This window comes from Eurosta solidaginis, chromosome 5, assembly GCF_040869045.1.
Source record: "Eurosta solidaginis isolate ZX-2024a chromosome 5, ASM4086904v1, whole genome shotgun sequence".
Classification (NCBI taxonomy): Eukaryota; Metazoa; Arthropoda; class Insecta; order Diptera; family Tephritidae; genus Eurosta; species Eurosta solidaginis.
This window is the reverse complement of record NC_090323.1, coordinates 246,605,020-246,621,400: the sequence shown is the minus strand read 5'-3', so window position 1 is coordinate 246,621,400 and position 16,381 is coordinate 246,605,020. Positions and strand designations below refer to the sequence as shown.

At 35.6% G+C, this 16,381-nt stretch overlaps 1 protein-coding gene across 7 annotated transcripts in view; it reads right to left on the bottom strand.

Annotated features, from left to right (window-relative positions):
* The window catches only part of GV1, a 120,193-nt gene that overhangs the window by 70,623 nt on the left and 33,189 nt on the right, over positions 1 to 16,381 (bottom strand). For 4 of the 7 annotated variants that reach the window (XM_067789363.1, XM_067789367.1, XM_067789364.1 and 1 more), the window contains exon 2: positions 12,124 to 12,317. In XM_067789363.1, coding sequence (XP_067645464.1) covers positions 12,124 to 12,126 — 3 coding nt within the window. In that variant the 5' untranslated portion in view covers positions 12,127 to 12,317. Of the gene's footprint in view, positions 1 to 12,123; positions 12,361 to 16,381 lie in introns of all 7 variants that reach the window. The other 3 variants (XM_067789368.1, XM_067789369.1, XM_067789365.1) reach the window with 2 other exon arrangements.

Genomic DNA, 16,381 nt, shown 5'->3' with positions numbered 1-16,381 from the left:
AAATGGTTGGGGAAGTCTTCGTTCACGAGCAGCATTACATTATTTCTGTATTGAAGAATATCTTTTGCATAAATAATACAATTTTTATATATTTTTTCTTAGCTTCATGATTGAAAAAATATGTGTATGTGAAAAAATAAGATTTCTAATGAAAAGTAAAATTTCAACAAGTATTCATAAAAGATTCAGAAAGCTGAATGAAAAATGAAAGCAATACGGGCAATCCCCGATTGAATCATACAAAAATGATTACTTTAGGTGATCAAAAATTTATAAACACACTTGATTCAAATATGATTCCAAAATGTGATTGAAAAACTATATTCAGTTTTTGATCATCAAAAGTAAGCATATTTGATTATTGTTTTTGTTGGTTTTTATGAAATATTAAAATTTAGTCATTAAAGGGCTTCAAAAATGATTCCAAAAGGTGATCGAAAAATGCTTTTTAGTTTTCATCATCAAAAGTATTCATATTTGATTATTTCTTTTGTTCAATTGTATAATAACTCATTATTTAGTCAGAAAGAGTAATCAAATTGTATTGATATGTAGGGAAATTCAAAATTGAATCACCTAAATGCTGAGTGGGTTGTGATAAAATCAATTTTGCAAATATTATTAATCACAAATCAAAAATCGTTAGACCTATCGTAACAAAATTCGACAGAGGGATTGCCTTCACTATAAGGAATGCTTTGAAGAAAAATTTACGAAATCGGTTAAGGACCACGCCCACTTTTATATAAAAGATTTTTAAAAGGGTCGTGGACGAATAAAATAGACTATATATTTGCAAAAAATCTTTATATCAATGGTATTTCATTTCCCAAGTGGATTTATAACAGTAAATAGGAAAAACTTCAAACTTTAAAAAAGGTGCGTGGCACCGCCCCTTTTATGACTAAGCAATTTTCTATGTTTCGGGAGCCAAAACTAGAAGAAAAATTACCTCAGATTAGAACCATATGTATATGTATTATTGCGCAGACTTGTATCACTATTAAGCATACAAAACAAACAACAGCATTTCAAGTATACAGCTGGGTATGTAATGTTCGGTTTCTCCCGAACTTAGACTTGTTAAATTATGCACTTGTTATGTTTTCATTTAATTCCACGATGCTAAAATTAAACAAATTCCTTTATAATTAGATTTGCGCATCTCTTTTATAATCGTACCCAAAATGGAAATGCAAATATGATTTTGAAATAATTTTAATCATTTTTCGTATCTCTAAATGAAGTTCAATGATCTTTAATATTATAAATAAATTGAAAATGAGATGAGACCGTCTACAAGAATTCTTGAATAATTATTTTCGACATTTTGGTTAATAGCGCAACAGCAAATTTGCATCAGAGTAAATGTGAAAGGTGGCGTCGTACAATTTACATACATATGTACACATAAGTATATAATGAATGAAATTATAGTCCAACATATCAAATTTCTTTTTAATTTGCAATTAAAGGTTAATTTGGTCATAAAGTGGTGCCCAAGGATATTATTGGTCCTTATAAAATTTTTAATATTTCATGCCAGCACTTTAAAACACGGTTTCCACACCATGTTTTCATTTGGGACCAAAATTCGTCGAAAAAAAGAACCAAATCCAAAAAAAATGGAACAAATTTTTGTTTTATTTTATTGGTATACAAACACTTCGACAATTCACAAGAGTTTCGTATTTGTTGTAATATATTTTAGGGTATATCCATGGTTTCCTATATAAAAATTTACTATACATATTGAAGACTAGCTTCACGGTTTTTGGGGAGACCTCACCTTTTTATTCCTAGCAAAAATAATCTGTTGGCGACTCCACGTTGGGGAGAATTCATAGGATATCAAAGTGGCCACACAGCTTTTCTTTCCAACTTCTAGACTCTCCAAGTATGATGGCCGAGATGTTAGGCGTATGTGCAGGTCCAATGGGAGCTGGTTATGGACAAAATTTTACGTTTATTTGTTTAATGTTGTATTGCTTGTACAGGACTGTCCACCACACTAACCCTACGTACGCTTTGATGAGCCTTATGACGGCTGTATAGAGCCATATCATAAACTTCGCCTAAGGTCCTAGTTCCTGCCAACTATTATCTTACAAGCAATGTATGTATGACTTTATTATGTTGTCTATTTAGACGCCAAGTTACTTGACTCTCGTTGAGAGAGGGAGTTCAGTGCCATTTAGTAAAGGCAGTTGAGGCTAAGGTATTTTAGTTCTGTTACTTAAAGGTATCAGTTCAGTCTTGCTTAGGTTGATATTGATGTCGCTCGCTGCGACCCAAGTGTGTAACCTGCCAAGCGCATCTTGCAGGATTGTACATACGTAAGTATATTGCTTATCCAGCAATGAATTACAACGTATTTTATTGACATCTATAATTAGATTAAACTTGCTTTTATTGCAAAAAATTACCTCGCCTCGCTTTTCTTATTGACGTACATAAGTTAGCAGAAAGAAGACCTCGCTTTGTTTCAGTTCAACCGCTAGTAACATTCCGCTGATTTTGAAAGAAATAAATAATGTAACCTTTTACACATAATTTTAAAACGTGACGTACTTTTCACTCCGCCTTTGTAGAGTTTAGAAAAGTAAACAGAAGCTCATTAAAAACTCAAACTCCACGCCACAAATGCTAAAAATTTGCAGCCGTCTTAGCAGTGGCGGATCCACAGACGGGGGCGCCTTGTGAAAAAACCAGCTTAAAAAAAAGGGTATAGAAAAATTTAATTGAAAAATCAAATAGTTTTCAAATATTGCTTTGCAACCATTTATTCTATTCCTTCATATTAATTAGCTGAAAAATCACAGAATGTTCATTTCCGTATATAGACTAAGTCTGTACCTAGAATATGTATGTGAATATAAATAAATTGGATTAAATCTCCAGAAGAGAATGTAGGTCTAGCTTCTCTTCGAATTTACGTCGTGCTCTTTTTATTTTTCCTACAAATCGGTGGCACAGATCCTACATGTTTTACGGCGACTCCGAACTGCATTTGGAAGGCAGATGAATTTTCACTGCGAAATTTTCCAGAGATACATTCGGAATCACTCCCGAGGGCGACTTTCCTTAGAAAAAGTTTTCTAATTGAAAAAAACTTGTTTCTTATTTTTTGAAGATGCTTTGCCCAGGGCTTGAACCCAGAATTTTTGGAGGAAGTGGAGAACGCTACGATATATAGTATAGGCAAAATCGAAATTTACGGCACACGTGTGCCATATAAACCATTTTCATTTAAAATCAATTTTTTTTTTTTTTTCGAATAAACTTATTTAAATTTTGTTTGTTATTTCATAAGCCTTGATACAAGTACTATATAATTTAGTATTTGTTTTTGTTTTTTGTTTTTAATACTAATAGTTCCTTTGAAGTTTCCGCTGACTGACGGGTGTCCCAAACAAAGGGATGATTTTTTGCGATTGTCAAGAGCAGGTTTTTAATTTTATGTAAAAACATGCACCATACAATCATAATGCACGAAAAACTTTGTCTGCAAAAGTTAAATTGTTTCTTTAGTTAAGGCTTAAAAATTTAAAAAAATATGATTTGTCCCGTACCAACCAACCGTGAAATGTTCCAGTAGCAATTATTGTGAAGAGCGGGTGGAACATTATCAACATCGCTGGGTGCTTCAACGCTGCCTCCTTTTAAGGAGATGTAGACGACTTGCCTTTAGAATCTGCCCACTTCCTGCACATTGGTTACCAGATTGCCTTTTCTTACCGGCAGAGATTTGACCCGTGTTTGAAATGTTTCCTATACTCTGTGCCGTATTTTTCGATCGGGTGGCAGCCATGTATGTAGCTTAAGGGATCTTTAAATGTTTAAACTTTGAGGTGGATATGAAAATATTTCGCGAAGTCGATCGTCCTCACTCCATTTATTATTATCTGAAATTGCTATGTAAATGTATTTTACTTCCTTTATATTAGGTCGGTTGAACGTTTGTCCGCTTTTCATACAAATCTTGCAATCGATTTTTAACTAACTTCTCATTGATCTACAAACGTGAAACTTTACACCCAGATTAGATCACCGTGACAATGCAACAGAAGGAAAAAAATCCGTTATATGGCGCACGGATCGAAATAATTAGATAAGAAATTGAAAATTTTCAAACCAGCTCTTAAGTAACTTCTCGGTGAGATAGAGGCTTGAAATTTCAAATATAATTCAGAGGTCGATGACACCCGATGACACGATACAAAAAGATTCGCTAGTGAGCGCACGGGAAGAGATATTTAGAAAAATCGTACGAAACGGAGGGAATTTTGTTATTGATTTTTATGTAATTTTGTTATTGATTTTTATGTAAGTTCTCATTGAGCTACAACTCTAAAACTTCACAGATAGAATAATACGCCGAGACAGTTTAAGAAAAGGAGAAAAAAATTCCGTTAGGTGGCGCACGGATCAAAATATTTAGATAAGAATTTGGAAGTTTGGTGTTTTGAGATTGATTTTAAAGTAACTTCTCATTGAGCCATAGACATGAAAACTCAGAGACAGGTTAAGACACCGTGACAAAGGAACAAAAGGAGAAAAAATTCCGTTAGGTGGCGCACGGATCGAAAAAATTAGATAATAATTTGGAAATTTGAAACCGGGTTTTAAGTAATTTCTCGATGAGCTAGAGGCTAAAAATTTAGAGCTTAATTCAGAGGTCGATGACAGCCGATGACATAATACAAAAAGTTTCGCTAGGGGGCGCACGGACTGAGATATTTAGAAAAATCAAACGGAGCGGGGGGAATTTTGGGATTGATTTTTATGTAAGTTCTCATTAAGCTACAAACGTAAAACTTAACAGATAGGTTAAGACACCGAAAAAATGTAAGAGAAAAGGAGAAAATAAAAATAAAATAAAATAATTTTAAGCACTTCCTTTATATAAATGGACAAAAATCAGCGAAAAATATCTCCTTAATTTGATTTTTAAATTTTGACATAGAAATTGCAAAAATATTTATGAGAAGTAAAAATATAAAAGTGGAGCGCACATGACTTGGATTGGAAAGTAGGAAAGGAGATATCATTAGTCAATCAAAGTTTAGCAAGAATATATCTTTATATAAGCAGACATTTTTCGCTGATTTTTGTTCATTTATATAAAGGAAGTGCTTAAAATTTTTTTTTTTTATTTTTATTTTCGAACAAAATAAATTTTTTCATTGCCAAATACATGAGAAACGCGATAGATGCTACAAATCTCGAATTTGTATATGTGTTATTTTCATTTTTATATAGGGCAATTCTATTTTAAAAAGCAGAGATGGTTGTAAATAATATCACAACATCTTCAACCGTTTTTGAAGTCGATGCAAAGATGTTCAAAAGATTCGAGCGCCCTTAGTAGGCGTCGCCACCCGCTTTTTTCAAGATAGTCAAATATAGTATTTAAGCGAACCTTGCGCAGTTGATCACGTAAATTTTAGCACTGTAACCTTATTAATGCCGGAAATATCTCGTAAAGTATTGAATTATCACAGAATTATATTTCATTTTGAAATAGTATTTATTTTTTACAGGAGTATTAGTCGCGGTCAGAAAAAGTAGTGTGTTGAATTTCATAACAATACATTTCTTTAAATGACAGTTATTGCAAAAAAACGTGTGATGATGACCCCACGGACAAATAGATCGGTGAATGAATGAGCAATGCTAACATAAACTTTTTTTCGGTTAAGACTACCGATTTTTCCGGTTGACTTAAGTAGGATATAAAACAAATCGCTAGGCGCTACCACCGATGAAGTCGATATTGGCTACCGAAAAAATCGAATTTTTGTTCGAAAAGTTCCGCCCCAAAATGCCTCTCTGGATCCGTCCGTGCCTCTTAGATTTGCTCCCACAATACAAAATAAAAACGTTTTTTCAATTGGGAAAGCAACGTGATATTTTTTTTATTGTTTGTATGTTTTTCTTTCGTACTTGTTTTCTTAAAAGAATAATCAATTAATGAGTAAGTAAAATTATTGATGATAGACGTGCGTTTATATCCTGCTGAAAAAATGGAAGTCAGAGCAGTTAGGAGCCACACTTGTACCAACAGCGCATATATCTTAGCTTGATGTATTTCTATTAATCAATCAAGTGAGAGACTATTTCAGAACCACTTAAAGTTCGGCAAAAAAAACTTATTTTTGAAATAATTTGTTCCTACATTTTTGATGTTGCTTTGGCCGGAGCTTGAACTCATGCTCATCGGTGTGGTAGGCGGAGCACGCTACCACCACACCATGGCGGCAGAACCACCTAAGACTTCACCAGTCGCCGAACTGCAGAGGGGATAGTTGCCATTTCATAGGAGATCACAGTGTTGAAATTTTTTGCTGAAAGCACTGTGAGTGAACAGAATTAGAACAAGAATCGTTCCTTTAGTGTGATAGTTCTGCACTATTTCAGAACAAGCAGAGCTGGGTAAATTCAATTCCATTACATTACCATTACATTCCTCAGTAATTGGAAAAAGTAATCAATTCCTTTCCTCCACGGCAAAGGAATTGATAACATTTCAATTCCTCAAAAAAAAATACCAAAAGTAATTTCGTTTTTTGAGGCTCCAGTACAAAAAAATTTTTGCTTGTAATTGAAAAAAAAATACCTTGCTCAAATGTAATTTCTGCCCCAGTACTTTCGAAAGGAATTGCAAATGTAATTGAAAATTTTCCAATTACATTACAAGGAATTGAAAAAGTACTTTCGAATTTCCCATTCCATTCCTCAAAGGAATTGCGAAAGTAATTGAAAAACTACAAGTGTATAGGAACTTACGCGGGTTGATGTGGGTGACTTTTCGGGTCACACTTTTCATTATTTCATCAGATTTTTCTTTTGAGTGGTAACTGGTAAGGGATCTCCTCTCCTTCCTCCGCTATCAAAGGGTAGTGGCTATAGGTAAGCAGCATACTTTTTAATTCTCTTTGATTCATTCAGCTGGCATAACGTAAATACCAATAATGTTCCAGAAAACTTTTTTCTCGTATTCTTGATCTTTTGATCCATCAATAGTTGCCTCTTCTGAACCATATTGTAATAAATAATATTACAGCAGATAATGACAAATCGTCCGTATAAACGTATAAAACCTCAGAAGCATTTGAGGTGAAGTGTAGCTAAGGTATAGCGGCACCAGGTGCTACTAAATTTCTCAATGCCAAATGCTTCTTAATATTTAAAAGTTTGCGTAGACATGATGCATCGCTTCGCCTCCTTGTTTGAAAAGTTTAGTGGTCAGATGTTCTTCTGTGCCTCATTGATTTAAAGTCGGGATATTTTCATTTCCACCTCCTCACAGTACGATGTTGTCCTCGCTTTTGGCAATAAGGCGTTACGCAAAAATTGTGAGTTTTTAAGTAATGGTATCCCCATTATTCCAGTGGCTGAAACTGTTATTCCTTTTATAATATAAGTCTTTGCAAAACTATTAATTTTGGACTTTAAACATATTTGGATGAAGAAAAAAATTATTTTTGGGGTTTTTATTTTTTGAGTCCGATAGAACTAGTTAAACTCGGACTTTTAAAAATAAAAGTCCCGATATAAAAGTTAAATCAAGACTTTTATTTTTTAAGGCCGAAATAATAGTCCCGCTTTATAACGAAGAAACGACTTATCCGAATTAAAAAAATTTGGTACCAATCGATTATCCTGGATTCCTAAAATTTAAAACCTTATGGACTTTTGAAAATTTCTGTTAATAATACTAGAAATTTATCATAAACAAACTAGATCGAAAATCTCGTATGGATTTTTGCAATAAATTTCGTTCCAATACAACTAATAGAGTGAAAATTGGTAAACCGCATTCTGCTATGATAGGAAAGCTTTCCAAAAAAAGAAATGGTCATAATCGGTCAGTAGCCACGCCTCTTTCTGTATATAGAAATTTCCGCACAGAACATGCAATATTTGAGTATCTAAAGAAGCCACGTTATTTTGAATTCATTGCTAAGTACGTGAATATGTCGGAGTTATTTCGGGACTATTGCGGGATCATTTGAGGATCCCTCCGGTATCATTCCTGGATGACCTTCGGGATCCCGTCAGAGTCATTTCGGGACTTTTTCGGGATCATTTGGGATCCTTCCGGCATCATTTCTGGATAGTTTTCGGGATCCGTCCGGGATTCCGTGAGGATTATTTCGGGACTTTTTCGGGAGTATTCTGGGATCATTTATGGATGGTTTTCTGGATCGCGTCGGATTTATTTCGGTATCATTTGGGAACTCGGCACGCCCATTGTGCAAAAAAATTATGTGGATCAACTAAATGCAATGTCAGTAATTTACGTGCCAAATTTAAATAACGTGGCTTCTATAGATACTCAAATATTGCATGTTCTGTGCGGAAATTTCTATATACAGAAAGAGGCGAGGCTACTGACCGATTATGACCATTTCTTTTTTTGGAAAGCTTTCCTATCATAACAGAATGCGGTTTACCAATTTTCACTCTAATAGTTGTATTGGAACGAAATTAATGCAAAAATCCATACGAGATTTTCAATCTAGTTTGTTTATGATAAATTTCTAGTATTATTAACAGAAATTTTCAAAAGTCCATAAGGTTTTAAATTTTAGGAATCCAGGAGAATCGATTGGTACCAAATTATTTTAATTCGGATAAGCCGTTTCTTTGTTATCAAGCGGGACTTTTATTTTAGGAAAATTTTTTGACCAGGACTTTTTCGACTCCGAAAAAAAAATAATTATTATTTTCCGTCCCGGCATTATTCCTATCATACCTTCGTTAAAATATTGTCACGGATATTAGCATCACTAAGCTATACCATCACTAAGGCCATGCTAAGGCCATGCTAAGCAGTATTTACGTCAATAATCAAATCATGTAGAGAGATGTCACATACAGATGCATTTACTTATACGCCTATGTGTGCGCGAGAGACTGTAAACTACAAACATTCACATCAATAATTCAATCATTATGTATCTACATAAACGCATAAATAATTGCGTCTACACATATGTACGTATACGAGCAGCGGAGCGGCAATGCACAAACACATGCATGTATCTTATCTGAGTTGTCACATTTAAATTTTAAAAATTTTTTTGTATTTTTTCCGAAAAGTACATTTAAAAACAAATTTAAAAAAAAAAAGATCCCAAACGGTCAATTTTTGAAAAAGTTATAGCATTTTGAAAACAAAAATGGCGTTTTTTTAAAAATTCATAACTTTTTTTGAGTTGGATGAAAAAATTTGAAAAAATTCTGAAAAACGTCTTTCGTAAGCTAGAAAAAGAAGAAAAACTTTCAGACAATTCTAAAGGGGTAGGGTTTAAAATTGGTCGAAATGGGATGGAATACCCCATATACATACAATTAAGGGAATCTAAAATCTTGTGTAACCGAATATAATATACTCAGCTGTGAGCTCCTTTTATACTAGGTATTATTAGGCGGGGACGCGTTTATTAAATGATTTTGTTTACTTTTATTAGCAATATGTGCTAGTAAAACCCGGGCTCACTTCGCTGAAACTCAGTTTTATATATAAATTACAGAATTACTGAAAGGTAATAAAATGATTATGTTTTTCGTCGATAAAAAGCTGTGAACATTTCTTGTAGAAAATTATAAAAGTTGTCCTAATGCCAGCATAGATTTAAGCTAGTAAAATATAAGAAAACAAATTACGCTTCACGTCTAGTTTAGCTTTTAGCAAGCATTGTGCCATCAGCCTTACACGGTGCAGAAATTCGGGAGGACGAAATGAAATACACGAAGTAACGTTCTCCCCTCGGTTCAAAGCAGAGGAGCCCTGCGAGTTTTTCCGCAGAAGTTTTGCTTGTCGTTGTGGGAAGCTTACCGAAATATATTTTTGCTGAGCAAAGAAAGAAATTATACGACATTGGCGCAGAAGCGAGAAGAGAAATGCACAGATCCGATCGCCGGCAACAGCAGGGGAGCAATAGTACTGCAGCAAAGTGGATTAGGGAAATAAAAACAGAACGGTTACTTCCGCCAATACCTCAACATTATATGAAAGGGTGAAGTCCTGAACTGGCTAAACTACGAAAATTAAGACGACGTACGCCTCGCCTTGTTCGAATGCAAACACTTTGCTTAACAGCGAAGGAAGAGAGACCTGCGAAAGTGGCAGATAGGATACAGTCAGCAAGTATGTTAGTGATGTCTAGCCCTTAAGCGCACGTAACCGCTCAACCGGTTTTGGCCGTTGGTGTAATTAACGCCAATGGGCAACACGAAGGAACTTAATTTGTTTTCCACCTGGTCCTTCCAGTAGAGAGGGGGCCTCTGCTTCCGTATACGGGTTCCCAAAAGAATGCCTTCTTGGCTGGAGCAACTTCTTTAGCCACTATGTGTTGATTCTCTGAACTATGTTCACATGTGTGTAAAACTCGTACAGCTCATCATTACGTCTCCTTCGGTATTCACCGTAGGCATTGCGACGAGGTCTGTAAATCTTTTGTAGAACTTTTCTCTTGAGCATTCTTATAGCCGCCTCATCTGACGTTGTCATCATTGTATACAAAACAAGAGTGATATCTTATCCGCCAAATGACTGGCAGAATGTTCAAGATGGCTACATTTTAGCGATTTGGCAGCGTTTTGACAGGATGATCAATATGGCGGCGCATAGGGCCGGCTATCTTCAACGGGTTATAGAAAGAGATATAGAATGAGACCACGATAGTCACTTAAAAATCAGGTGATTGGTTCTATTTGTAATTTTTACGTCTATGCCTTATCCACAATAGTTGTCATGGTCCATTCTTCTACACCATGTAGCAGGACAGGTTCGATAAGCGAATTGTAGAGCATGATTTGCATTTGGCGAGAGAGGATTTTAGTTTTAAATAGCCTACTGAGTTCAAAGTTGCATTTATTGGCAAAAGTGATACTTCAGTGGATTTCAATGCTGATGTCGTTGCTTGTGTTATAATGCTGGTTGCCAAATAAACGAAGTCTTTTAATTTTAAAAAAATATGGCTGCCAACAGTGACGTGATTGCCAAGACGTAGAACTTACGGCGCAGGTGTTCAGGCCGATGGTACTGATGACATTGTATGCATACGCCAGTAATTGCACGCTTTTATAGAATATTGTTCCAGAGCGGTTAGATCCTGTAGCTAATTTTCTCCAGCATCAAGTTATAGAAATCGCACGATAGCGGATGACCCTGTCTAAAACCTCGGTTAGTTTCGAATGGCTCTGAAAGGTCTTGCCCAATTCTGACAGGCGTTGCTCAACGTCATTTTGAACAGCCGGATAAATTTTGCGGGGAATACAATTTCAGATATAGAGGCATATAGGCAGCTCCTTTTCGTGCTGATGAAGACGGTTTTAAAATCGACGAAGAGGTGATGTGAGTCAATTTTGCCAATGACAAATTTATCTGGTCAGGAGCCGGATACACTCGTTCATATTTTGCACGGAAGTTGATGTATGCGTCTTACTAGATCCTTACCGCTTTATTTGAATAGCTCCACCGGCAATACATCTGCAAATTTAGCTTTTTTGTTTTTAAATCCGGTTATTGCTTTTCTGATATCGTCATAGTTGGGTCGCCGTATGTTAACTGACTTTATGTTTCTATATTCATATTTTTGATTTTTTTGGTTTTGTTTTAAGACAATTTTAAGAAACTAGACTTAGGACCCCTTGCAGAACAGCAAGTTATGTTTTTAACTCAGAGTTGGCCTAACATGAGTGGTTAAATTTATACATTTTTGACACAATTATTTTTTGTTGGTTTTTGGCCTTTAGTTTGTAAAAATGTTTGACACATTTATTTTATTTAACTCTGATCAAAAAAATAACCTGCCGTTCTGCAATTGAACCTAATTGTTCAAAAAGGTTTTTCATTGAAACTAAATGAAATTAAAAAAGAAAGCAGTAAAATGAGAGGTTTTTCTTTAGCACAAAATCTAAAACAACCGCTTGAATGGAAGAATGGTTAAAAAGCTAGCCTCAAATTCCCAACCATGCAGAAAAAAACAAGCAGACCACTTTTTTCTCAATTACTCAGGTCTGAGCGAATGCTCGATTTTTATGCCTAAGGTCCAATAATTTGATCTCATTCGCTATAGTAAAGAGTAAATATTTTTGGTTTTTACTTACCATTTTTAGTTTTATTTGCAACGGCGGCGATTCAGATGGCGCGCAGCTTCGTGACACTTAGAGCATAGGCTTTGAATCCTTCGTTGAATTTCGAAATCAAAAGCTTTTTCGTTCGTGATAAATGTTTTAGAACTCAATTCCTTTTATATCATTCGTTGCGTCCACTTATTTTCAAAATTTACAACCTTCAATAACTTTAAATATTATTAAATTAATTCAATATTGATGGCACGATCACTTATAAGAGCAATATGTTTTTTGTGTATTTTTTATTGCATTTACATATAACACATACATTTACATATATATATACATACACATATCCATATACATATGCATATACATATACATATATACAGGTAAAAATTGTTTGGAAGAACATTTAGTTATACTGGCATAAATGCGCACTAAAGCAGAATGACAATAGGCCGCTTTTACAGCTTAATAGGAAATCAAATGCCTGAAAACTTTCACTTATACATGTGCATAACACTGGCTCGGTATGCAAACGAAATCAAATTGTTGGAGAAGGTTGTCCCTGAAACCTTTCTTGATAGCTGTAGATATGTATTTCCGAAATTGTTTTTTTTTATTTTAACTTTATTATTTGGCATGCGATTTTAATTTTAATTTTTAAATTTACATGACGTTACTTTGTCTTGAGAAACTTTGTAAGTCCCTCGTGCCGTCGTGCTTTCATAGTTTGTTGAAACGAAATGCATAGTTTTAGGGGCAAAAACATATTTGGTAGGCAAAACTTTTGGAAACGACCGCAGAGCTTCAGAGGACCCTACAAAGAAATATGAAGGGTACAAAGAAAAAAAAAACCAAGCTTTATTGAGCTTCCCTACATATAGCCTCTCCCAGATATTACATTATCGCTCGATCATCACTTATAAAGAAAGATCAAACAAGAAAGTCTTTTCCTCTCAACTCTTCGACAACTTTTTTTTCGACTTCAATCCAATGTAAACATTACTATTTAAGGAAAGTGGACGATCTACAAAACTGGACTAAAATGATTTTTTTAAGTAATTCGTGGTTAAAACTGCAACTTCCTACTTCTCTTAACGCCTTAGTGGAGGTATCAAATGCGCTTCGAAATATTGTGGGAAACACCTTGAATTCTCCTCTAAACTTGAAGCTCTTAACATACTTCGTAATCCCGCTTTCAGTAGCATCACAAGTGTTTAGTAGCATCACCACCCCACACACAAAATGCAAGCCATTTCACTCACTTCTCAAACTGTTTATAACAACTTAGGCTTAAGTAGACACAGTTTGCATTTCATAGTTTATCGAAAGCGCGGCCTACGTCGAGGTCCAAACTTTGATCGTTTGATGTGCCAGTAGATTGGCCTTGAAGGAACATATTTCCTACAAAGCACACGTGCGTCCACCAGATCACCAGATACATTTTTGGGTATATCTCCACCAATCTGCCACTTGTAACCCTTCGCCCACCGATTCACTAATCCTATCGTTGCATCAACTCGTTTCGCAAGGTATTGATTCTACCAACCACCGTTTACTTGGAAATCGAGCCACCGATTCACCAGCACCAATTCACCTACCTCCACCGATCCGTCATCTGTGATTCGCCGGGTTCCGATTCATTACCCAACGGTTGCTTGGGAATCGAGTCAAAATTTTATTTTAATGCAGTTTTAAAACTGAATTCAAAATACATCGATCACAAAAAAAAAAATATTTTAATTTTTAATTTTTACGTGCTGTGGGTAATAATGTGTAAATGTGCTAGTCGTCAGCTGTTAAAAAGAATGTGCTAAGTCAACCTGTCAATAATATCAATCTGAATTACTAGTCATTTCTTTGCGCGCATTTTATTTATTTATTTGATTCATTCAGTCAAAAAGTACATGCTTTGTTGTTGTATTAACGATAAAGACACTCCCCGAGGGCTTTGGGAGTGTTACCGATGTTGATGGTATTTTGCCGGATATAGATCCGGTACGTTCCGGTAACAAAGCACTATTAAGGTACTAGCCCGACCATCTCAGGAACGATTTATATGACCACATTAAACCTTCTAAGCCATACCGCCCTTCCCACCCCCTAGTTCCATGAGGAACTTGGGGTCGCCACAGCCTCGGCTGTCAATGAAACAGGATTCGCCACGGTTAGGTGAGGTTGACAATTGGATTGGAGAAGCTATATATTGCGCTGGCAACCCCTTAAGTGGGTTACGCAACACAACCCCTTGAAATTGGATTCACCGCATTGAGATATGCCTTTGGTGTTTAATAAATGTTTTGCGCTGACCATAATCTACTTCAATTCTTACATGTCGATAGCTACATGCTTTCTTACAGACTAGTTAAAAATAGAAAACAATTCAAGTTTAAACTTATGTTAGCTGTTATTAAAATTAATAACATTACTGAACCGATTTGCTAGATGTAAAGTCCTAGTTATAGGTTCATTCATAGCATAATTCGTTTTATGAGTTATTTCGATAAATAATCTATTATGCCGAATATCACGCAGTGGAATATATGGAATGAACAAATTAGATAAATCAGAGCAATTCGTGCTAAAGTTTATTACATTATAGGCACGCATGAGTGAGATAAAAGTTCTTCTGTCATGCAAAGCCTGAAGACCAAGCAAGTTGTGCCTGCTGGTATATGATGGGAGGCCGTCTGGCCAGTGAAACATACGTAAAGCAACTGTTGTGCCAATTTTTTGAACTTTCTCAATTTTATAGGAGTTATATTCATAGAAAGGATTCCATATTATTGAGCAATATTCAAGACCACTTCTGACCAAAGTTATATAAAGTGCCTATAACGTCATAGGATCCTTAAAGACACTAGTGTTACGTCTACTGAACCCAACCATTGAAACAATGAAGTCAATAAGACTAGAAAAAGAGAGAGCTGGAGTCAAAATTACACTCTTGACAACAAGAGATTTAGCATTTAGTTCGTAGATGAAGCACGTGGCAGTTGTCTTTTTGAAATAAGACACAATACAGAATTTGTTTGAATTTAAAAATAGTCTGGCGGCCACAGTGGTGTGATGGTAGCGTGCTCCGCCGACCACACCGTATGCCCTGGGTTCACACCCCGGGCAAAGCAACATCAAAATTTTAGAAATAAGATTTTTCAATTAGAAGAAAATTTTTCTAAGCGAGGGCGCCCCTCGGCAGTGTTTGGCAAGCGCTCCGAATGTATTTCTGCCATGAAAAGCTGTCAGTGAAAACTCATTTGCCTTGCAGATGCCATTCGGAGTCGGCATAAAACATGTAGGTCCCGTCCGGCCAATTTGTAGGGAAAATCAAGAAGAGCACGACGCAAATTGGAAGAGAAGCTCGGCCTTAGATCTCTTCGGAGGTTATCGCGCCTTACATTTATTTGTTTTTATTTATTCTCTGCGCACCATCCGGCAAAAGAGTTCAGATCAGAACCGTTAGAAATAGTTTGTCAAATGAATAGTATTTTTTGTGAAATACATAGTTTTAGTGTTATATTTCAATCATTAAATGTGAGGAGGGATGGAAAAACATATTAAGTAAGAAGTGCTAAGTCAGGTGAAAAAATTTGTTTTGAGTGCGGAAATTGTGCTAAGTCATAAAATAGCTGCTGGGTTATCATACATGATTTTTATTTATATTTTGCAAAGCTTCTACACTCAAAACTAAGTTATCGTCATTCACAGTTTTGAAAAAAAGGTTATTTCAAAAATTATTTATTTTTTTCGTCTCCTGGGGCTACTATAAGAAGATAATAGATAAAAAGCTATCTGAAGAGGTGCGAGTTCTAGAAAGCGAGGAGGAGCTAGATGTGTTTGTAAATTATTTCAGTCAAAAATGTAGGAATGCTTTAGATAGAGCTTGCCGGACTAAAAAGGTTTTGGAAACTAACAAACCACCATGGTGTTCATCCGATCTTGATAAGCTTAGGAAGTCATGTAGGGCGGCCTTTAATAAAACAAAGCATGATGGACATGAATCCTCATAGGCTGCTTATAAAATGAAAATAAATATATATAAAAAAGCAATCCGAAATGGAAAGTGATCCTCCTGGAGGGATTTCTGTGGCAGGATTGAATCCACATCCGCGGCCTCTCAGTTAAGGAAGGTGCTATCGAAATCTCCAACTCAGCTAAGTTACGTCCAAAAGCCGGATGGGCACTGGACGGACTCCAGCGCTGAAACCATAAACTTGGTAATGGATACACACTTCCAAGCAAGTGCGGGTGTGTCTTCAAGTATTGTCAGCGGAGGGTCACCTAA